The 24,430-nt window shown below is 42.1% G+C and overlaps 1 protein-coding gene across 1 annotated transcript; it reads right to left on the bottom strand.

The window, feature by feature from the left end:
• Positions 1–18,051: 18,051 nt before the first annotated feature.
• Positions 18,052–19,535, bottom strand: LOC136510956 (uncharacterized). The gene is made up of 2 exons (XM_066505226.1): positions 18,665–19,535; positions 18,052–18,599 (listed from the first exon to the last, which is right to left on the bottom strand). Exons 1-2 carry the CDS (start codon positions 19,533–19,535, stop codon positions 18,052–18,054), a joined length of 1,419 nt encoding a protein of 472 aa, XP_066361323.1.
• Between the last annotated feature and the right edge of the window lie 4,895 nt (positions 19,536–24,430).

Below are 24,430 nucleotides of genomic sequence, written 5' to 3'. Positions count from 1 at the left end.
CATGAAATTGATGGAGATAAGAAGAGGAAGGCAATATCATCGGAGCCATCAATGAGAAGTAATCAGCAAATGAGCGCTACTACATTGTCACATCTAGCCCTAAACCCTATTCAGATAAATCCAAACCTTCAAGTTGTAGAAGCTCCCCAAGCTAAAAATACTTCACATGAGGTATGCATAGATGCATGGATGATCACTTATAAGGAGTTTCAACCTCGAAAGATCAAGTGAGCTAAGAAGTGAGCCAATCAGAAGAAGATGACCTTTTGGAGCCAGCAAGCTAACAACACAGTAAGCAATAAATCTGTGGAGTATGATATCACCAAAGATCCAGCTAAGATAAAGTGTTATCGTTGCCAACAGGAAGGACATTATGCCAAATTTTGCCCACAGAAGAATCAACAGCTGCACCATGGAAGTAGCCAGAGTCAGGTCACTACAGGACTGCCACCAGCAAGTGCTAGTGACCCACAATATGAAGGAAGCCCATGAAGAAATTGATGAAGTGGATGACATGTTGCACTCACTCCCATGCAAGAAGTGCTACCCTGGATGCCTCTGCAACCATACCGTCTTTAAGAATTAGGAGTTTGTGTCCCCTTATGTAATAAAAACGCTAGTACCGAAGTTGAGTCAAGTCAATAGTCTTTATGTGTGGCTTGTGAACCTTTAGTGTTTGATTGGTTGTCTTTATGATAATACTTGAGTTGAATCTTTGTAATGAGTGCAATGATCTTGTGGGGTTTGTCCATAATTTCATTTAGTTTATAGGCCTAAGGTATAAGGATTAATGCAATAAATAGTTGGGTTTCGCTTATCTCCTGTTTTCCTGTTCTGTCTTTTGGAGTAACCTGTCTTTATCGGCTTATATCTCTGTTCTTGGATGACCAAAAATCATGGAAAAATTCTGGACAATAGTACACTTCCATATATTTCTCTGACTACAAGAATCACCCTGATAGCTATTTTGGTTATGGATTTGCAAAAATCACAAGATGATGCATCCGTGCTGTCTGAAACCTAGAACAGTTCCTGTTGAGCAAAGTTTTCGACCATATTAACTACAGAATAAGGAAAAGTGTTCTATAAAAAAGTTGTAGGAAATTTTATAAGCTTTCCAACGATTTAAGTTTCAACTTTATTGGATTAACGGAATAAAAGTTATGGATGTTTTACTATACTGCTATTTTCCTATCTGCAAGGAAAATCGAGTTGTTGGTCCATACTCTTGCACATGAATTTCTCTGGATGTCAGAATTTCTTGATGATAGTCAACTTAACACAGACGGAGATTCAAGCTATACTTGGTGCCCCCTAGTTGATATTTTTTTTCTTAAGGGGGTAGCCAAGTTAAAGAAGTTGCAAGACGAAGGTTTCATACATTCTAGAGTTTCACTTGGAAGTATAGGTTATACCTCTAGATGAGAAGTCACTATCAAGCTCAGGCATCTTGCTAAAGATGTGTTACCTGTTGGATCAAGGAGCTCGGGTATTTTTCCGTATTGGTTATCACTTCAAGTTATTATCAATTGGGAGACCTAGGATAAGTTGGCATGGATGACATAAGAAGGAGATATTGGACATCTACGGTTGGATCAATGGAGACTGAGAACATCTCAATGTTTCACCAAGTTAGCAATTGAGTTTTTGTTGAAGGAAGTTCTTTTCTTGGTTAGGTTATCTCTAATGGCATAATTACGGGGAAGAACTTGAGAAAGTTAATGATGAGTTTGGTTGTACCCCACCCAAGTATGTAAGAGTGACTCAGAGTTCCTTGGAATAGTAAGATTCTATCAGAGGTTCATTGGAGGTTTTTTGAAGATCATTATAAAATGGTTATAGTGGTATTGGAAAATATTACTAAGTTTGTTTGGATCAAGAAACCTCAAGTAAGTTTTGAAGGAGACGAAGAAGAGGTTGAAGTAAAACCTATATGTTAGTTTTGCCATATCGGAATAAGAGTTTCTCTATCTTCTGAGAAGCATCTCATCATGGTTTGATTGGTGTAAGAAGGAAAGTAGTGGCTTATGGATTAAATTAACTAAGAAAGCGAGTTGAACTAATTGACTCATGGCTTAGAGCTACATGTTATGGTTTATGCCTTGATGATTTGATGGCACTATCCTATTGGATCAAGTGTGGCATCTACAAGGACATGTGTGTGAAGTATATTTCACTACAAATAGGATCGAAATTGGAGACATTGTAGATGGACTGGAGCAATCAAGAATTATGTCTAGGAAAAGTGTTAAACCCTTAGATAATGAGATTCTATCAGAGGATCACTGGAGGGACTATAATATTGGACATAAGAGTGACATCTGCAAGGATCATGTAAGAATATGAAGGACATCTTCACATAGTTGGTTTTAAGCTTTTGACACATCCTCATTGGGATGGATAGTGATCAAGGACTACGACTGGGAAGTATGTAGCCTAGAAAACAAAAGTCGTTACCGATGTCCTTAGTAAAGGAGAGTTATGCTAAGAAGACTCGAACAACACCAAGGACTAAGGAGTTGTGTTTAAGGGTTGAGCAAATCCAATCTGAGTACAGTCACAAATATTATGAAGTCAGTGGTAGAGTCTACTTTGGAATAAGAGAATTGCAAAGTTCTTTGGAAAATGAGAATAAAAAAATAGATGAGACTATCATGGTTAGAAAGGTACCATGTTTCTAAATGGACGAACAAGGAACATTATGGTTTGGAAAAAGAAGTAGCATAATGGTTGGTGTTACCTTAGAGTTGAGCAACTTAACTTGAGCATAGATAGTCAGTGATGTTTTGAAGTTGGTGATAGAACCTACTTTGGGACAAGAAAGTAAGGAGGCTCTGCTAGAAGGTGAGCATATGAAGAAAGAGATTTGATAGTATGGACTAAAAAGGAAAGGTGACCTAGTGATTAGAGTTACAAGAATGTTGTTCGGAGTACCCGTCAAAATCTTGGAATTAGTTAAGCAAGTTACTTTGAGTAAGGTTGTCATAGTGGCGCAGTGGAAGCGTGGTGGACCCATAACTTATAAATTCCAAGATCGGATTACTCGAGGGAGTGAAGAAGTTTTCAAAGGAAGAGTATCCTTACCTCATCGATCATCGTCTTCCGAATCTCGAGGACAAGATTCCTCTTATGGGGGGTAGAATTGTAACATCCTAAAATTTGCCTATTTTGAAATAGAGCTAAAATGATTTATTTATGAATTTTTGTGCTCATGAAATATAGGAAATATTTTTTGTTAAATTAAAATTCACCATAGGGTTTAGCAACATGGTTGTGTATACATGCCGGTGCATTTGATTTAATTGGTTGAGTGGTTGAATCCAAAATTCAAAATAAATTTAAATTGCCTTTGAAAATAAATTGTAAAATGGCTTTGAGATAAAAGAAAAGAAAAATAAAAGAAAATTGGAAAATAAAAGAATTTAAAAAGTTGTAAAAATTTAATTTTGAAAGCCTAGTAAAATTTCTCATTTTTATTGGCCATCCCTCTCACTTTCACACCGGCAATCCCTCTCTCTCATGCCGACAGCCGGGCCCACATGTCAGATCCATCTCCTACCTCCGTCGTATCCTTCCTGGATTCTAGCCATGTTCGTGTCTGTCTCCATCACGCCTTCCCCCTCGATGCCGTCCATGCCCCCTTTGCCTGGCCCTTAAATAGTAGCCTCCCGGTGCCGTGCATCTCCCACCAAGCCCTAGCTCAAGCCCTACGCCACCAAGAGCCCTAGCTTCATAGTTCCGATCCGCTGAGAACCGTTCGACGCCGCCGAGCCGATTGGCCATCCCATCTTCACGGTAAGAACGTCTTCGAGCTTCTAGGCGACTTCGCGAACCTGCCAAACCCCTTTTCTCCCTCTCTCTCCGTCTATTATGGCTTTTCTTGCTATGCCTCGCCCACCTTCTCTGCTCATCAATAGCCAATGTAAGTAGCCGAATTGAATTCGCCATGTCCTAATCTATCTCCCTGAGCTTTATCAGAGTCCAATTTGGCTTCTAACCGTTTTGCCCAATTACTCCGGCAAGGAATCTCTTGTGCCTATGAGAAATCTCCCCCCCCTGAGCTCCTATTCTAGCCGTTTCTCCCCTCTCTATCCTCTCTAATCTAATCCTAGCCCTCGATCCTAGATCCAACAGCCTCCATTGGATCATACCCCTTCGCCAGCCTATTTTATAAAATAGACCCTGAAGTTTTTATATATATAACCCGCCATCCCTAGCTTTAATCTAAAGAACCCTTCTGCTTTCTTCTATTAGAACTTGAGGCCCATTGGCAGATTTAAATCAGATTTTAATTATTTTGAATTTGAAAAATAAGTTCCATCTATTTACAAAATAGCCACTATCTTTATTAAGCCATATCTTCTTCGATTTGACCCGTTCAAGTTGCGTTAGATTCGTAACGACGTAATCTATGTATTAGTGGTATTGGTTAACATGTTTTGAGCTTTTGAATAAAATAGTAATTTGATTAATTTATATTAGCTTTTCAATAAAAAAGCAAATTAGAGTTTTTATCTCGGTCTTTTATAAATAAAATAATATTAATCTTATTTTGGTTTTCTAATACAAATTTAATTTGGATTAATACAAATTAGGTACTTTTTTGAAGTATCTTATACATGTTTTATATAGTCAAAATAAATGAAGCCTATAGTTTCTTTTTAAAGTAAATTTATCGGTAGTTGTATCTTTTTCACCGTTGCTCCGATTAGTGTACTTTTCTCGTCTCTGTGTTCGTAGCAACGTGTAGATTTGCTTTCAAACCTTTTTACTTGTTGTTCTCTATGATTGGTGTATTGTTCTAATATATATATATATTTGTATGCTATGCATGTTTGTTTAGATGCTTGTGTGGTGCTTTATGATCATGTCCAGTCGATGAGTTTTACGTGGTGATCAAGAAGCAATTCTTTGGAGGTTATGAATCAACAGAAGAAGGATCTAAGTTTAAGGCAAGTATAGCATGGGACCATCCTTGTTACCTATTCACCTTAATCACTTAATTCATATTGCATGTGTCTACCTTGTTGCCACTAAGGATATCCTAGCTACTTGTTATCTTGTACCTTGACACCATGGGTGATTTTCATTGGGTAGTATTATGCCAGTGCAAGATAAATAACCCTAATCTTGTAACTTGACTAATGGTATATGCAATAAACACTTAAAAGATGCTTTTTAGCAACTTGGAATCAAGAGGGCTAGAGCATTGGGTTTTTATGGTGCTCCAGTTTCTCTCCCTAAGGGCTTATCTGTAAGAGATCATCCAGGACTTACATTACAACCATGAGGACTATATGGCTCTAGCTTTGGTCAAGTATGAGGATTTTTCTAGCTTGTTAGAGGTTACCTTTATGGCACAAAAGGGGCTTGATGATACGGGTATAGGATAGCCTCTAGCTTATGAGTATAGCAGTGGAGGTTTTGTGCCATTTGAAAGGGGGGTTCCTATATCTTCTTGCCACCAAAACCTAGTGGCCCTAACTTGTTAGATGGACCTTTGAAAGGCTTCATAGTGAACTCTATCGACCTTCCTTAGAAGTGGGTCAAGAGGTTGGCCACCTCGGGCGCAAGGGCAAATCACGACTCATGGGTAAAGTTGTACAACCTCTACAGAGTGTAAAACTGTTATAACAGCCGTGCTCACGGTTAAGAGCGGCCATGGACTCCTTATTGAATAGATGATTAGCATGATGAACACTGATAATATTGATGATAAAGATGCTTACTTGATGATTATTGTTTCTTGCTATACATTAATCATGTTTACCTGATTATGTGGTTATTTGGGGCTATTGCTAAACTTGTTGCTACTCAATAGTTAAAAGATGACTTACTAAAAGCTAATCGCAGTAAACTAGTGTCAGCATTTTGAGCTTCATAACCCCATGTTATCTTGTTGAGTACGATATGTACTTACGCTTGCTTTACTCTTTTCAATACTTTGGAAAAATCCCGAATGGGTACCAGATTGCTCAAATTTGGAGGAGTTAGGCTTGTGATCAACTAGTCAGTTGTCCCTATGGATTTAGAGTCTTCGCCTAAAGAACGGAGTTGTCATTCCGCTGTCTATACTCTGAGGTTATATTCTTTATACTAATACATTATATAATAAGCATTGTCTTTTGATATTTACCTTCATTTGTAGCTATATGTGAGATTTGACATCCTAGGCTCACATATGGTGTGTATCTTGTTTTGTCCTTAAAACTGGGTGCTACAGCTAGCCTACCACCCCAAGCCCCACGGTAAGCTTCGTTGACCCCTCTGCTCGTCGTTGTCTACCACCGCCATGCCCGCCGTCATGGTCCCCCCACTTGGGAAGCCCAAGGGACACACCTTTGGACACTTTGGAGCATGGCACACTCATGCATAGCTTCATGAGCACTCATGCAGCCTCACTGAGCCCTAGAGTCTTGGGAACATTGGCATCCCATGCGCACACTGAGCACACTCGCCATGGCTAGAGCACAGCCATGGCGGAGACGTTCCACATGCACCAGGTCGGTAGAAGTAAGGAGATCTCCTCGGCGAGCTCCACCTCACCGAGGGACACACCCTACACTAGCTGGTTGCCTGAGATGAGCCCCGAGCACCCCTAGTCATCTCTGCCTTGCTGGAGCCACCGCGCCCCCAAGTCGCCACCATGCCATAGATGTTCCCACCATCCCCGTCCACCTCGTAAGATGAGGATGGGCTGATGATGTACGCCGTCACCCCATGAGCCTAACCGTGTAGATGGTTGAGTCTAGAACCTATCCTACACCTAGGACCACCAGAGCCGAGAGCTCGCCGGAGCTTCGCCGTGCCTGCCAACTCGTTGTGGACTCCGCCGTGGAGTTTGGTCGCTAGCGTCGCCTTCGTTGGCACCCCAGCGACCCTAATCAGTGAAAAGGAGCCGCCTTTAGGCTCCATTGAGCGCATAGCCGCTCCACCGTGGCCTGCCGTCACCGCCGTGGCACCATCGCCATGGATGGCCTTGCCCGAACCCTTTCACCTCGCCTTGACGCTTTTGTCATGCCCACCGGAGCCACAGGGAGCTAGCGGAACCCCGCCGGAGCTTCACCAACACCTAGGGAGCCCTGCGGTTGACCCCGTGCCGTTGCAGTCCGCCGCGATGCCATCGCCGGCTACACCGAGCCCCAAGGAACCACCTTTAGCCCCTTGTTGCCCTTGACGTGACCCCACAAAGCCCTAGAAGGCCTTGGATGCCCCACCGAACTGCCATAGCACCTGTCCGCGTGAGCTCATCGCTGGCGAGAGAGCGACCGAGAGGGAAGGAGGCAGCTGCGCCCCTGCCTAGCCCATGTGCACCTGTTCCACCATGAGCCAAGAGGAGAGGAGGAGAGGTGGAACCAATCCACCATGGACCAAGCCTGCGGTCTATGGACCGAGCGAGCGCACGTCCACCATGAGCCATGCCTGTGGACTGACCCCTTTAGGAGCCCAACAAAGCCATGCGGCCTGCCTAACCGGTTGATACGTGTCCGGGTGAAAGGTCCTTTATGGCTAGAGGGGGAGGGGTGAATAGCCTAATTAAAATTCTACAAAACACTTAGAGCAACTTAATTAGTCAATTAAGAAGTGAAGCTTTTTGCACTAGCTCTACTAAGTGTTGCAAGCCACCTATCCAAGCAATTCTAGTATATTGATCTCTATGGCACACAATGCTATGTCTAGGTTGCTACTCTCTAAACAAGAGACCAAGAATAGCTAATTACTTCTAATTAGAGAGCTACTACTAAGCAGTACAACTATCACTACACAAGTGTATATGAAAGTAATGCAAGAGATAGATATAGTTACCAATATCGGCAAGAGACAATTGATCACAAAATGAATATCAATTGAACCAAGGAGACAAAGATGACACGATGATTTTCTCCCAAGGTTCACATGCTTGCCGGCATGCTAGTCCCCATTGTGTCGACCACACACTTGGTGGTTTAGCGGCTAATAGGTGTTTCACAAACCTAGCCCCACAAATGGGCGCCGCAAGAACCGAGCCACAAGTGAAGGTAACTCAATGACACGAGCAATGTATTAGAGCTACATTATGACTTCTTCATCGGGGAAGGTGCAATACCCCTCACAAATCACCGGGAGATGGCCACGAACAATCACCAACTTGTGCTAATCCTCCTCCGCTGCTCCAAGCCATCTAGGTGGTGGCAACCACCAAGAGTAACAAGAAAACCGTAGCAAAATGATCCCCAAGTGCCACTAGATGCAACCACACAAGCAAATGCACTTGGAATCACTCAATCTCACTTTGATTTGCACTATCAAACAAGGGGATGAGTGGGAGAGAGTATTATTAGCTCAAAGGGATGCCAAGTATATCAAAATATCAAGAGAGTTCTCCTAGAGCTGGCCAAGTTATATTTATAGACCCCATCCAAACAACATACCCGTTGGGCAACTCATTTGGCTGACTACGCATGCACCGGATGCGCTGCACGGGGCACCGGATGTGTCCGGTGCGTGTGTGTCCGGCGCACCACAAACTGCCACATGTCCTAGCTGTTTGAAGTTAGCTATTGGCGCACAATGGCTACTCGCGCACGCCTGTTGAGTTCGCACTGGATGTGCCTGGTGCAACGACCAGACGCGCTACGCCACTGCGTCCGGTGCAACTCAAGAGAGGTTCCAAACTCGGTTTTTGCCAACCGGACGTGTCCGGTCCGCTAGACTAGATGCATCCCGCGTCTGGTGCTACTACGCTGTCTCTGCCAGAGGTGGCAGCGTTGTGTTCGGTCACACCCGAGGGGCAGCATCCGGTGCGCGCTAGCCATAGAGCCCTCGGCTATGGTTTGGCGTCGGACGCATCTGGTCCCACGGGGACCGCGTTCGGTGCACTTCTTCAGTGTAACCCAGGGTAGGGTAACACACCAAATGCGTCCAGTGCAGCATCTGGTGCTCCTCTGTGAGCACCTTTGCACCATTTCTTCAACCCCTTTGCAAATGTGCTAACTCCACAAGTGTTCCACCATATGTGTGAGTTAGCATTTTCACAATCATTTTTCAAGGGTGTTATGTTAGCACACTAGGTCCTAATGCAAATGCATGTATGAATCCACCTAGTGGCACTTGATAACCGTATTAACCGAGATTCTCCCCTCTTAATAGTATGGCTATCTATCCTAAATGTGATCACACTCTCTATAGTGTCTTGATCACTAAACCAAAAATGTCTCCTATGGTTATACCTTTGCCTTGAGCCTATTTTTTTCTTCTTTTCCAAATGTGAAGCACTTGATCAATATCTTGTGGTCATCACCATCTCCATGATCATCATCTAGCTTCATCACTTGGATTGGACCATCCTAACTTATCTACACACTTAAGCATATGATTAGTCCAATAGGTTTCATCAATTAACCAAAACCAAACTAGGGCTTTCAATCTCCCCCTTTTTGGTAATTGATGACAACCTTTTCACAAAGATATTGAATTAAAAAATTTTGGATTCATGTTGCTTGCCCAAGCATTTTATCATGTGTAAAGGATATGGACAAGTTGCATAAACCCGAATTGGTAGCATTAGCTCCCCCTACATATGTGCTAAGAGTTTGGATTGAAAGCTTGCACATATGCATGGATATAAATTGTGGGAGAGTGAATGACTACCAAATGATGCTAAGGGGTAAAGAATGGACCTTTGAAGCATGATACCAATCAGATTTGCCAATATACATCGTCCTTAGCACCATGGTTAGCTAGATACCACTTTATAAAAACAAAAACTAACTAGAAACCTCATGAGATCAATATTAGAAGCAAGGTTCTAGTAACACTTGTTAAATTAACAAAATATCTAGCTACCTAAGCATGCTAGTATTCAAATCATCATTCAAGTTCTACTACTAGCATACACCACACAAGCATGAATCTTGAAATTTACAACTTGTGCATTGCAAGCAACCATATATAGTGCTCATAGAAATGCAACAACAAGTTTATGAGCTTGCTCCCCCTACTTGTGTGCTCAAGATTTTAATTGATGACAACCTTTTGTCATACCTCTCCCCTTTGTTATGCAATCTTTATATGCCTTTTCTTGCATAACCGACTCCCCCCTTTGTCATATTTTATCTTTGATCTCGCCCCCTTATTTATCTTTGTGACTAATCTCTCCCCCTTTGTCATGAATTACAATAAAAGATATGGCTCAAATTTTAGGTGGAGTTAGTCAATTAATGAGATGGTGGACTAGAGAGGAGTGAAGACCACTTGTAAAGATACCACTTGTGATACCATTTAAAAGATGCTTGGGAGTGGATCATTAGTTCAATTGGTTTAAACTAGACAATATGTATAAGACATTTAACTCGGTTTAAACCAATGACAAGCTTCTTCACACATTTTGCAATGGTTATCTTGCCAATGTTGAATTAAACACTTGATACATATTAGCTGGATCAAACACTAGGTTCACAAGCCCATAAACAAGTTATATGCTACCACTAGATCATATTAAGCATAGAAGCAATAGTGGTACATATAAACATCAAATTTATTTGATTTTCATGAATGAGCCTAATAAGTGCAAAGTATGCCTAGATGCACTAAACAAGTCCTTAGCAAAGGATGTATTCATGCCAAACAACTTTTACCTTGTTTTGCTCGAAGGAGAGGCATGTCATATATGTGGGGGTGCATCAACTCATATTGGAGAAATCAAGGATGTTCAATTCATTTCTAATCTTTCAAAACCTCTTATCATCAAGTGGCTTGGTGAATATGTTGGCAAGTTGATCATCGGTGCCAACACTCTCAATTGCAATGTCACCTTTCATTTGATGATCTCTTATGAAGTGATGTCTTATGTCAATGTGCTTAGTTCTTGAATGTTGAACCAGGTTATTGGTGAGCTTGATTGCACTTTCATTGTCACATAGCAATGGTACTTGTGTGAATTTGATTCCAAAGTCATCCAAAGTTGCTTTCATCCAAAGTAATTGAGCACAACAATTATCGGCATATATGTATTCGGCCTCAGCGGTAGATAGTGCTACACTATTTTGCTTCTTTGATGACCAAGATACAAGTGATCTTCCAAGAAATTGACATGTGCCCAATGTGCTCTTTCTATCCACTTTGCATCCCGCATAGCCGGAGTCTGAATATCCAATTAGCTCAAAGCTAGACCCCTTGGGATACCACAATCCAACATCTTGTGTATGCTTCAAATACCTCAATATTCTCTTTGTAGCCTTCAAATGACTTTCTCTTGGTGAGGCTTGAAATCTTGCACACATGCATACACTAAACATGACATCCGGCCTTGAAGCGATCACATAGAGTAGACTTCCAATCATAGACCGATATAGCTTTTGATCCACCATATTGCCACTAGCATCACTATCTAAATATCCATTTATTCCCATTGGTGTACTTATGCATTTTGCATCTTGCAATCCAAACTTATTAATCATATCCTTGATGTACTTGCCTTGACTTACAAATGATCCATTCTTCATTTGCTTGATTTGAAGACCAAGGAAGTAACTAAGTTTTCCAATCATAGACATCTCAAATTCACTTGTCATCATTTTCCCAAACTCCTCACAAAACTCTTGATTGGTTGATCCAAATATGATATCATCAACATAGATTTGCAACATAAACAAGTCCTTGCCTATCCTTTTGGTGAAGAGAGTGGTGTCAACCTTTCCCATCTTGAACCCTTTAGAGAGGAGAAAGTCCCTCAACCTCTCATACCATGCTCTTGGTGCTTGCTTCAATCCATACAATGCCTTCTTGAGCTTGTAAACATGATTGGGCTTCTTATCATCTTCAAAACCGGGAGGTTGCTCAACATATACTAGCTCATTGATATATCCATTGAGAAATGCACTTTTCACATCCATTTGATAGAGCTTGATGTTGTGGGCACAAGCATAAGCTAATAGGATTCTAATTGCCTCTAATCTTGCAACCGGTGCATAGGTTCTCTAAAGTCAAGACCTTCAATTTGCGTATAACCTTGTGCTACCAATCTTGCTTTGTTTCTCACAACTATGCCATCTTGATCTTGCTTGTTGTGAAAGACCCATCTTGTACCAATCACATTGTAGTTCTTTGGCCTCTCAACAAGTTCCCAAACTTGGTTGTGGGTGAAATTGTTTAGCTCTTCATGCATAGCATTTACCCAATCAACATCCATCAAAGCATCTTCTATCTTGGTTGGCTCATTGGATGATACAAATGAATAATGTTCACAAAAGGATGCCAATCTTGATCTTGTTTCCACACCACTTTGAATGTCACCAACTATTTGATCTATGGGATTATCTCTTGCAATGTTAGTTGGTTGGAGCACTTGAACTTGATTGCTTGTACTAGCTTGATTATTGGATTGAGATGATGTACTAGCCACTTGTTGATCTTGTATTTGAGAACCACTAGCTTGCACAATAGGAGAAGTGAGCACTTGATCTTTGTCATCTTCAATCTCAACCACTTCTCTTGGCCTAATATCACCAATATCCATGTACTTCATTGTTGTAGCACCTGGTTTTAAAGGACAAAACCAGATACACACTATATGTGAGCCCATGATGTCAAATCTCACATACAGCCACAAATAAGGGTAATATCAAAAGACAATGCTTAAATACATAACATATAGTATAAAGAATATAACCTTAGAGTATAGATAGAAAAACGACAACTCTGTTCTTCAGGTGAAGACTCCAAATCCATAGGGACAACTGACTGGTTGACCACAAGCCTAACTTCTCCAAACTCTAGCAATCTGGTACCCATCTGGGATTTTTCCAAAGTATTGAAAATAATAAAGCAAGCATAAGTACATATCGTACTCAGCAATATAACATGGGGTTATAAAGCTCAAAAGGCTGACACTAGTTTAACTGCGATTAGCTTTTAGTAAGTCATCTTTTAGCCATTGAGTATCAAGTTCAGCATTGGCCCCAAATAACCACATAATTAGGTAAACATGATTAATGTATAGCAAGAAACAATAATCATTAAGTGAGCATCTTTATCATTAATATCATCAGTATCATTAGTGATCATCAACTATTCAATAAGGAGTCTAAGTCCGCTCTTAACCGTGAGCACGGCTGTTATAATAGTTTTACACTCTGCAGAGGTTGTACACCTTTACCCATGAGTCGTGATTTTCCCTTTCGACCGAGGGGATCAGCCTCTTGACCCACTTCCAAGGAAGATCGGCAGGGTTCACTATGAAGCCTTTCAAAGGTCCGTCTAACAAGTTAGGGCCGCTAGGTTTCCCCATTGACAAGCATAAGCTCCCCTCCAAGGAGTGACTAACAAAAAGACAAATAAACCAAAGTGCACTCTCTTGGTAGGCAGAGATCATACAAGTCGGAGCCCCTCTTGTGCCATAAAGGTAACCTCTAATAAGCTAGAAAAATCCTCATACTTGACTAAAGCCAGAGCCATGTAGCCCTCATGGTTGTATTGTAAGTCCCGGATGATCTCTTACAAATAGGTCCTTAGGGAGAGAAATCTAGAGCACCATAAAACAATGATCTAGCCCTCTTGATTTCATGTTGCTAAAAAGCATCTTTTAAACATTTATTGCATATACCCACTGTTCACCTAAACGGCCATTTAGCCCGTTTAAACACTGTGTAAACACTACACGGTGGTGCGCCGTTTCCGTTTAATCACCCGTTTACCCCGTTTAATTGACTGTTTAGCCCGTTTAATGGGACATTTTGCCCGAATAATGGCTAAACTGTAGGTGACCGACTGTTTACCATTTAGCATTTAGGAAAACACTGCATATACCATTAGTCAAGTTACAAGATCAGGGTTATTTATATTGAGCACTAGCATAATACTACCCAATGCATAATCACCCATGGTGTTAAGGTACAAGTCATCAAATAGCTAGGATATCCTTAGTGGCAACAAGGTAGACACATGCAATATGAATTTAGTGTATTAAAGTTAATAGGAAACAAGGATGACCCCATGCTATACTTGCCTGAAACTTAGATCCTTCTTCAAGTCCAAATCTTCAGAGAACTGCTTCTTGATCACCACGTAAAACTCACCGACTGGACAAGATCACATAGCACCACACAAGCATCCAAATAGACATGCATAGTATTCAAACATAGCTATATTAGAACAATACACCAGTCATATTAAACAACAGGTAAAAATATTTGAAAACTAATCTACACGTTGCTACGAACACACACGCGCAAAAAGCACGCTAATCGGAGCTACGGTGAAAAAGATACAACTACCGAAGAATTTACTTTAAAAGAAAACTATAGGCTTCATTTATTTTAACTATATAAAACATATATAATATTCTTTAGAAAAAATATTTAAATTGATTTAAGTCAAATTATATTTATATTAGACAACCAATTAAGATTAATCTTATTTTAGTTATAAAAGACTAGGTGAAAACCCTAATTACATTTAAATTTGAAAAGCTAACATAAATTAATCAAATAACTATTTTATTCAAAATCTCAAAACATGTTAACCAATACCACTAACATGTAGATTACATCGTTATGAACCCAACGCAACTTGAACGGGTCAAATCGGAGCTAAAACGTAGAAGATACGGCCTATTAAAAACAATGGCAAACTTGTAAATAGATGGAACTCTAATTTTTGAATTTAAAATAATTAAAATCTGATTTTATCTCGGCCCATGGACTGTGGGCACCAATTCAGAAAAAGGCAGGGGCTATTTTGGAAGATACCAGGGATGGCGGGTTTAAACATTAAAAAGTTGGGGGTTCTTTTTGTAAACTGAACAGGCGAAGGGGTACTGAGCCTTGCTGGCCGTTGGATCCTAACTGGGTGGCTCAGATTAGACCGAGGGGGAATAGAAGGGGGCTCTCAGCCGGAACAGTGACAGGGAGGTCAAATTCCTCGCCGGCGTTACAATTGCTCGCCGGAGCAATTTGGGGGAAAACGGCTAGAGGGATTAATTGAACTCGGGTTTAGCACAGGGAGATAGAGAGGGCTAAGGCGAACTCAGCTATGCGATCAATTGCAGCTAAATGTGGGCAAAGCGAGCAGGCGATGATCTATGGTGGCTGTGAAGAGATGGCATAGTGGCATAGGCCATAGCAGAGGGAGAGGGATTAAAGGGGCTTGGCGTGCTCTAAACCTCATCGCAAAGCTCCAATAGGCTCTTACCGCGACGAAGAATCAACCAACCGAAGCGGAGACGATGGCTTCTCTCGGTGGAAGCTGGATGTCAAAACTAGGGCTCATGGCGGTGTTGGCTTGCACTAGGGCTTGGTGGGGGAAGCTTGGGCGCAGGGCTTCACTATTTAAGGGCCGGCGGAGACTTGGGAAGCACGATAAGACGAGGAATCGGCTCGGAGAGGGACACGGCCTCGGTTGAAGGACTCTCGGTTGGATGCGAGAGGTGGGGGTGAATTTGACCCGTGGGCCCGGCATGTCAGCGAAGGAAGGGTGGGGCTGGAGTGACAACAAGAGGAAGCCAGGGGTGCGGGCGTTGCCTTCGGGTGATGCTGGGCCATCTAGATTGGGAGTGGGCCAACGCTGAAGCAAGGGAAGGAAAGGGGAAGGAGTGGAGAAGGGGAAGAGCAGGCTAGAGTGGGCTATGGTCACGGCTGGGCCGACCTAAGAAAGGAGAAGGAGAGGGCTAGGCAGGTCGTGCGGGAGTGAAGGAGGGAGAAGGGAGAGGGAACAGTGGGCCGACACCAGGGCTAACTGCTGGACCAAAGGGCCGAAAGGGGGAAGAGAGGGTTAGAAGGCTTATTCTTTTTCCTTTCTTATTTTCTTTTCAAATGTAAACCAAATTCAAATTAGAATATGGTTTCAAATATAATTTACAATTCAATTAAAAAATGAGAAATTTTATTAGGCTTTCCAAATTAAATTTTTACAACCTTTTAAATTCCTTTATTATTTCCAATTTCCTTTTTCTTTCTTTTCTTTTTCTCAATTCAAACCAATTTCAAATATATACCAAATCAAATTTGAATATGTTTTAAAATACACTTTTCGATTCAAAAAAGAGTTTTGGTAAGTTTTCAAAAATGATTTTTTTCTACTTTTTAAATTATTTTATTTCCTAATTTCTTTCATTTTTCTTTTCTTTTATTTCAAAGCCATTTTCAAATTTCCTTTTTCAAAAGCATTTTGAATTCATTTTGATTTTTTGTCAAAACCACTCATCACATCAAAACCAATGCAAGAGCATGTATGAACACACATGATGCTAATTCCCTATAGTGAATTTTAATTTAACAAAAATTTTATTTCCTACATTTTCATGAGCACATAAAATACCAAATTAATCATTTTAAATCCTATTTTCAAAATTGAAATTTTCACGGTGTTACAATTGCATTTGCCAATTGTAGACTTCTCACATCATCATGATTCTCATCTTCATCTTGAGAGCCCCTGGTTTCATCAAATTCCACATCATGGACTTCCTCAAGTGTACCACTAGCCAAATTCGAAACTCTATATGCTTTGCTTGTGGTGGAGTAACCAAGTAAGAAGCCTTCATCACATTTCTTTTCAAACTTGCTCAATCTAGTACCTTTCTTCAAGATATAGCATTTGCAACCAAAACTCTAAACTATGCAATATTAGGCTTTCTTCCATTCGATAGCTCATATGGTGTTTTCTCCATCATTGGGTGACAATAGAGTCGATTGCTACATGAATGACTCACAAAATGAATGACTCACATTATATTCACTAAGCATAGACATTGCCATATCAATGAGTGTTCTATTCTTTCTTTCAACAAGGCCATTTGATTGAGGTGTGTATTTGGCCGAGAATTGATGTTTGATTCCAAATTCATCACAAAGCTCATCAACTCTAGTGTTTCTAAACTCACTACCATTGTCACTTCTCACTTTCTTGATGGTGGTTTCAAATTCATTGTGACACCTATTGACAAAAGATTTAAATGTAGCAAATGTATCACTTTTGTCACTAAGAAAGAATACCCAAGTATATCTTGTAAAATCATCCACTATCACAAATCCATATTTGTTTCCACCAATGCTAGTGTATGTGGTTGGTCCAAATAAATCCATGTGCAATAACTCAAATGGTTTGCTAGTGCTCAGCATGCTTTTCTTAGGATGGGTGTTACCAACTTGTTTGTCGGCTTGACAAGAGCTACAAAGTTTGTCCTTTTTAAATACCACATCTTTCAAGCCTTTTACTATATCATGCTTAATCAATCTAGTCAATTGTTTCATTCCAACATGACCAAGCCTTCTATGCCATAACCATCCCATACTAGATTTGGTGAATAAGCATGTTGTCAATTGTGTTTCACTAGCTTTGAAATCAACTAGATAGAGGTTCTCATATCTAAAGCCTTTGAAGATCAAATTTGAACCATCTACACTAATGATCTCAACATCATCTATTCCAAATATGCACTTGAATCCAAGATCACACAATTGAGCTACGGATAGCAAGTTGAAGTTCAAGTTCTCTACTAGCAAGACATTTGATATGCTCAAGTCATTGGATATTGCAATCTTACCAAGTCCTTTGACCTTGCCTTTACCATTGTCACCAAATGTGATGCTATCATAACCATCATTGCCACTTGAATTGATTGAATTGAACATTCTTGCATCTCCGGTCATATGTTGAGTGCACCCACTATCAAGCACCCAATGCCTTCCTCTGGCTTTATAATTGACCTACAAAAGCAAATCAATTTCTTTTAGGTACCCAAACTTGCTTGGGTCCTTGATGGTTAGTCACTAAGCTCTTGGGCACCCAAATTGTCTTCTTCTTTGGGCCAACAATGGGAGCACCAATAAACTTAGCCTTCACATCATTGGTACCCTTTATAAGCAAATAACAAGAATCAAATTTTATTGAGGATACATTAGCATGTGATTTCTTATTCTTGCATTGTTGCTCTACATGCCCTACATGCCCTACTTGCTTGCAACTATGGCAATACCGACCATTTCCCCTCACAAAGCTAGCTTTGGGAGTTACAAAGGCCGCCTTGCCCTTCTTGGGGGTATAGCCTAATCCCTCTTTATTAAGAGAGAAGCGTTAGCTACCCAAGCACTTTAGCAAGTGGGCATCACCACCATAGGCATTGCCTAAGGCACATGTGAGCTCATTTACCTCCTTCTTGAGGTTCACATTTTCCACCAATAGTGAGGCATCACAAGTGAGACCATCACTAGTAGGTGAAGTAGAAGTGGAGGTGCTACATGAAGTGTTAGTGGGAGCAACAATGGTAGGAGTATGGATAGAATCATCAATAATATCACAAGTTACTCCTATGTCACATGTCACAACAATCTTATCCTTGTTTTGCTCAAGGAGAGAGGAGTAAGCCTTTTTAAGCTTCTTGTGAGCTTTGCCAAGCTTCTCATGGACTTCCATTAGTCCCTCATAAGTAGCATTGAGCTCATTAAAGGATTGCTCAAGAGCTTTAACCTTCTTGTGCAATTCTTTGCACTCCTTTCTCTTCATCTCAAAACAAGTATGAGCTTGTTCTAACATGTCCATGAGGTCCTCCTTTGAGTGCTCCTCATCATCACTCTCACTATCACTACTATCACTCTCATCACATTGTACCTTAGTGGCCTTAGCTATGAAGCATGTTGATGGAGTGTCAAAGAGAGAGGGCTTGTTGTTGATGGTGATGCTTGCATGCCCTTCTTCTTGGAGGTCTTCTTTTCATCATCACTTGATTCATCATCATCCGAAGAAGCATCACCATCCCATGTCACAACATAGGATCCACCCTTCTTCTTCTTCTTCTTCTTTATGAAGGACAACTTCTTCTCCTTCTTCTCTTTCTTCTTCTCTTCCTCATTATCATCACTATTGTAGGGACAATCCGCTACAATGTGATCCTTGCTCTGGCATTTGTAGCATCTTCTCACATAATCTTTGCTCTTGGTTTGATCTCTTCTTTTTCTTGCACCATAGCCCTTCTTCTTCATGAACTTGCCAAACTTTCTCACAAAGAGGGCTAGGAACTCATCATCAATGTCACTTGTTTCCTCATCATCACTTGATACTTCTTTCTTTGACTTCCCCTTGCTCTTGGATGAGGAACCGGCCTTGAAAGCTACACACTTCTTCTTCTTGTCTTCCTCTTGGTCAACCCCCTCCCTTTCCACATGGTATGTCTCTTGTGTCATGATATCACCTAGTACATGGTTAGGGGTTATATCTTTCAATCCTCCTCTTATGATGATCAATCTCAATGTCTCAAACCTTGAAGGTAGACACATCAAGAACCGATGAGAGACATCATCATCATTCACCTTCTCACCCAAGCTCTTCAAATCATTTACAATAACTTGAAGCCTATGAAACATCTCCGGGATCCTCTCATCATCATTCATCTTGAAACTTGTCAACTTGTCCTTGAGAATGTATAGCTTTGCACTCTTGACCGCCGGTGTGCCTTCATATGTTTCTTCTAGCCTTGTCCACACTTCACTTGCTCTATCAAGATCTTTGATTTGCTCAAACACCTTTGGATCAATTGCATTGTATATGGTGTTTAGAGCCATTGTATTGCATTGCTTGTTTTCTTGCTCTCTTGGGGTTAGACTTGTGGGATCAAGAATCACAAAATCATTTTCCGTTACTTCCCACACCTTCTCATGAATTGACCCCAAATGCATTTTCATCTTTCTCTTCCAATAATCATATGACGTTCCATCGAATTGTGGTGGTTTGACTCCAACATTGTTGAACATGATTTGAGCCATCTTTTAGACACCAAAGGTTGTTAACCCATAAACAATTGGTGACCACAGCTCCGATACCACTTGAAAGGTCCTTTATGGCTAGAGGGGGGTGAATAGCCTAATTAAAATTCTACAAAACACTTAGAGCAACTTAATTAGTCAATTAAGAAGCGAAGCTTTTTGCACTAGCTCTACTAAGTGTTGCAAGCCACCTATCCAAGAAATTCTAGTATATTGATCTCTATGGCACACAATGCTATGTCTAGGTTGCTACTCTCCAAACAAGAGACCAAGAATAGCTAATTACTTCTAATTAGAGAGCTACTACTAAGCACTACAACTATCACTACACAAGTGTATATGAAAGTAATGCAAGAGATAGATATAGTTACCAATACCGGCAAGAGACAATTGATCACAAAATGAATACCAATTGAACCAAGGAGACAAAGATGACGCGATGATTTTCTCCCGAGGTTCACGTGCTTGCCGGCACGCTAGTCCCCATTGTGTCAACCACACACTTGGTGGTTCAGTGGCTAATAGGTGTTTCACAAACCTAGCCCAACAAATGGGCATCGCAAGAACCGAGCCACAAGTGAAGGTAACTCAATGACACGAGCAATATATTAGAGCTACCTTATGACTTCTTCGTCAAGGAAGGTGCAATACTCCTCACAAATCACCGGGAGATGGCCATGAACAATCACTGACTTGTGCTAATCCTCCTCCGCTGCTCCAAGCCGTCTAAGTGGCGGCAACCACCAAGAGTAACAAGAAAACCGTAGCAAAATGATCCCCAAGTGCCACTAGATGCATCCACACAAGCAAATACACTTGGAATCACTGAATCTCACTTTAATTTGCACTATCAAGCAAGGAGATGAGTGGGAGGGAGTATTGTTAGCTCAAAGGGATGTCAAGTATATCAAAATGTCAAGAGAGTTCCCCTAGAGCTGGCCAAGTTATATTTATAGACTCCCTCCAAACAACTTACCCGTTGGGCAACTCATTGGGCTAACTGCGCACGCACTAGACACGCTACACGGGGCACCAAACACGTCTGGTGCATGTGCGTCTGGTGCACCACTGACTGCCATGTGTCCTAGCATTTGAAGTTAGCCATTGGCGCGTAACGGCTACTCGCGCGTGCCTGCTGAGTTCGCACCGGACGCACCCGGTGCAACGTCCGGACACGCTACGCCACCGCGTCTGGTGCAACTCAGAGAGGTTCCAAACTCGTTTTTTGCTGACCGAACGCACCCCATGTCCGGTGCTACTGCGCTGTCTCTATAAGAGGTGGCAGCGTCGCGTCCGGTCATGCCCGAGGGGCAGCGTCCGGTGCGCGCTGGCCAGAGAGCCATCGGCTAGGGTTTAGCGTCGGACGCGTCTAGTCCCACAGGGACCGCGTCCGGTGCACTTCTTCAGTGTAACTGAGGGTAGGGTAATGCACCGGACGCGTCTGGTCCCACAGGGCCAGCGTCTGGTGCTCCTCGATGAGCACCTTTGCACCATTTCTTCAACCCCTTTGCAAATGTGCTAACTCCACAAGTGTTCCACCATATGTGTGAGTGAGTTAGCATTTTCACAATCATTTTTCAAGGGTGTTATGTTAGCACACTATGTCCTAATGCAAATGAATGTATGAATCCACCTAGTGGCACTTGATAACCGTATTAACCGAGATTCTCCCCTCTTAATAGTACAGCTATCTATTCTAAATGTCATCACACTCTATATAGTGTCTTGATCACTAAACCAAAAATGGCTCCTATGATTATACCTTTGCCTTGAGCCCATTTTTGTTTTTTTCTTTCTTCTTTTTCCAAATGTGAAGCACTTGATCAATATCTTGTGGTCATCACCATCTCCATGATCATCATCTAGCTTCATCACTTGGATTGGGCCATCCTAACTTATCTACACACTTAAGCATAGGATTAGTCCAATAGGTTTTATCAATTAACCAAAACCAAACTAAGGCTTTCACCGAGCCACACTGGCCCAAACCCGACCCATATCTGGCCCTAACCCGGCCCACCAGGCCTAGTCCAGGCCCGGTCAACGTTGACCGATCAACATTGACCGTTGACCGGCCCCACCTGTCAGTCTCTGCCGACTGTGGGACCCACCTGTCGGTGACCCGAGCCAGCTCGCCCAATCAGGAGCCACCACGTGTCGCCCTCTGGTTTAATTCGCCCTTTTTCTTTTTTCAGAAAATGATTTTAACTTAGTAAATTCATAGAAAATTCATCCGACCTCAGAAAAATTTGATTCAAGTGTCCAAATTTTTCTAAAAATGAGCTCTACGTCATAGGATTATGTTTGAGTGCATTTGGATCTTTTGGATTTCTGTTGCTTCCTTGTGATTATCTATAGGAGTCACTTACCGCGACTATATGTCTCCATTTTAGCCCCGGAGGAGCAGCTGCCTGAGGAGGAGGACTATGACTACTTGGAGGACCTTAGAGATGACCAACCAGTAGGTGCTAGGTCCCACCCAACCTCATAGAATCCTATTAGGCATGCAAATACATAGATGCTAGTGCTATACTTTTGCAAATGAACTGTGATAGGTTGCATGGTAGAATTGTTTGGAAAGCCATTACCTTGTCGCAACCTTACCCCTTCATACCCGTTGTTAGGTTAGACGCTCGCAATACTTGCTCGCTACTTACTTCTACTTTTGCATTATATCTGTGATGTGATGCTGAGTGGAGGATTGTTTGTGAGTGGCCAGGCACTGTGTACCACTATAATGGTAACAACTTGGGAGATCTTGGCATGTGTCTTTGGTGTGTGGTGAGGGTTGAGTCGATTGGACAGGATGCTATGATGAGTCTATGGATGAGTCTCGCCAGGGGGTGTGACCTGGGCATCCCTTATGTGAGGTACCTATGGCGGGTACATGTGAGATGGGTAGATCCTGGGGAGGAGTGTCTTCATGGGACGAATCCCTAGGATAGAGGTGTTGTTATGGCACGGGGTGTTGGTTATCCCCTTTGTGAAGATATCCTATCTGGTCCCCCTAAGACTGGTATGTTGAGAGAACCGGCTCATAGGACCCTTCGTGCACACCACTCATTCCTGATGGACGGGAAACGGCATGCCGTCTAGGTAGGGTGATGCCACTACTATTAGGTTGTAAGCAGATAGTGTAGGGAGGTATGGGCTAGCGGCCCACACCCTCCTAAGAAAGCGTGGTATCCTTGTGGCCCGGTATTACGTCTCACAGTCTCAGCGTTCTGGTGGACTCCGGAGTGCCCCAATGCTGAGTGGTAGGGTGGCATCTGTAACACCTCGGATGTTAGCGTTGCATAACTTGACTTGCAAAACATGAGCATGATCATCAAGCATTCATAAACAAGCATTTACAATTGAAACATTGGATTGAAACATCTGCAACATTTGCTTGTTATCGTATGTTTCCTTGAACGTATGCAACTTTTCTCATTATTTCATGTCTCCATGTGTATATGCATATGATCATGAGTGTATACATGTAGATGGTTGATATGAGTCACAAAAATATATTGGCAATACTTAGGTTAGCAAATGGAACATGGTTCATGAATGTCACTTCCCATAATCAAGCCCTTAAGTCATGTTTCATGGGATTACACTAAATAGCTCTATGAGTGACTAATACATGAAATGATTGTATGACCTTGAAATTAGCCTAAACACGTTTAGAGTATCATTATGAACACCTTTGATATTCATGGTTAGGGGTAAATAGGTCATTAAGCCATGGTTTGAAGTGTGTCATCCTTTAAATGTGACATGTTTGACCAAGTTTGAACTAGGTGTTAGAGACCTTGCATGGAGGTGGCCACTAAAGCAAAGTTGTAGTGATTGATATAAGGAACAACTTTTATTTTTGGGTCATTGAATGATTCAGCTCCTAACATGTTTGAAATTGGATCACAAGAATCATCAAAACAACAATTTCAACACTTGTAAAATTTTTCTAAGTCATTGTTCATTGACCGACTGACAGGCTGACATTGGGGATGACATTACTCAGTGTTGGTTGCGAATCAGAGCATGATCCCTTAACAAAAGTTGTAGCTGGTACATAGGACTACACAAGTCGTGTAGATCATTTACGTTAAGGAGCTACGGTTTAATAGTTTAATCACCTTGAAACCTCGCTGTCAGACTCGGCTTCGGGGTTAACTGACGAACTAAACTCTAGTTCAGTGGCCGACCGTCGCTAGGATAGGGCCGCCGTGTGGACACAAAGAACAGTCGTGCGTCACCGTTGCCCTGACCACGCAGGCCACGACACGCCAGAGCAGGTCATTATCACCCCCCCAGCTACCGCTCGCTCCTGTCCGCGCACCATTTTGCATTTCCTGGCTCCTCCTTCGCCGTTCATAGCACCCGCAGTAGCTGCAACCTCGGCACCGCAGCGCCGCCGTCGTCGTTGACGGCACAAGCCGCGCCTAGCTGCTCAATCGCCACCTCAACCCCTCCATCGTCATCCCAGCGACTCCCTACACCCGCCCGTGCCCACTGACCACGCTAGGTAAGCCGCCACGCCGCGCACGGACCTCGCCAGCGTCCGCCGCCGAGCTCCGTTACCGTGGCCGCGTCATTTCCGTTCGCCTTGCGCCGAAATAGCTCGTGCGTTGGCTTCGTTGTCGCTTGTAGATGCACGACGTAGCCCTAGCTTGCGCTTCCATGGCTGGCTCCGGCATATCGCTGTCGTC

The sequence above is a fragment of the Miscanthus floridulus genome, chromosome 16 (genome assembly GCF_019320115.1).
Source record: "Miscanthus floridulus cultivar M001 chromosome 16, ASM1932011v1, whole genome shotgun sequence".
Classification (NCBI taxonomy): Eukaryota; Viridiplantae; Streptophyta; class Magnoliopsida; order Poales; family Poaceae; genus Miscanthus; species Miscanthus floridulus.
Note: the sequence above shows the minus strand (reverse complement) of the source record. Positions and strands in the feature narration are given on the sequence as shown.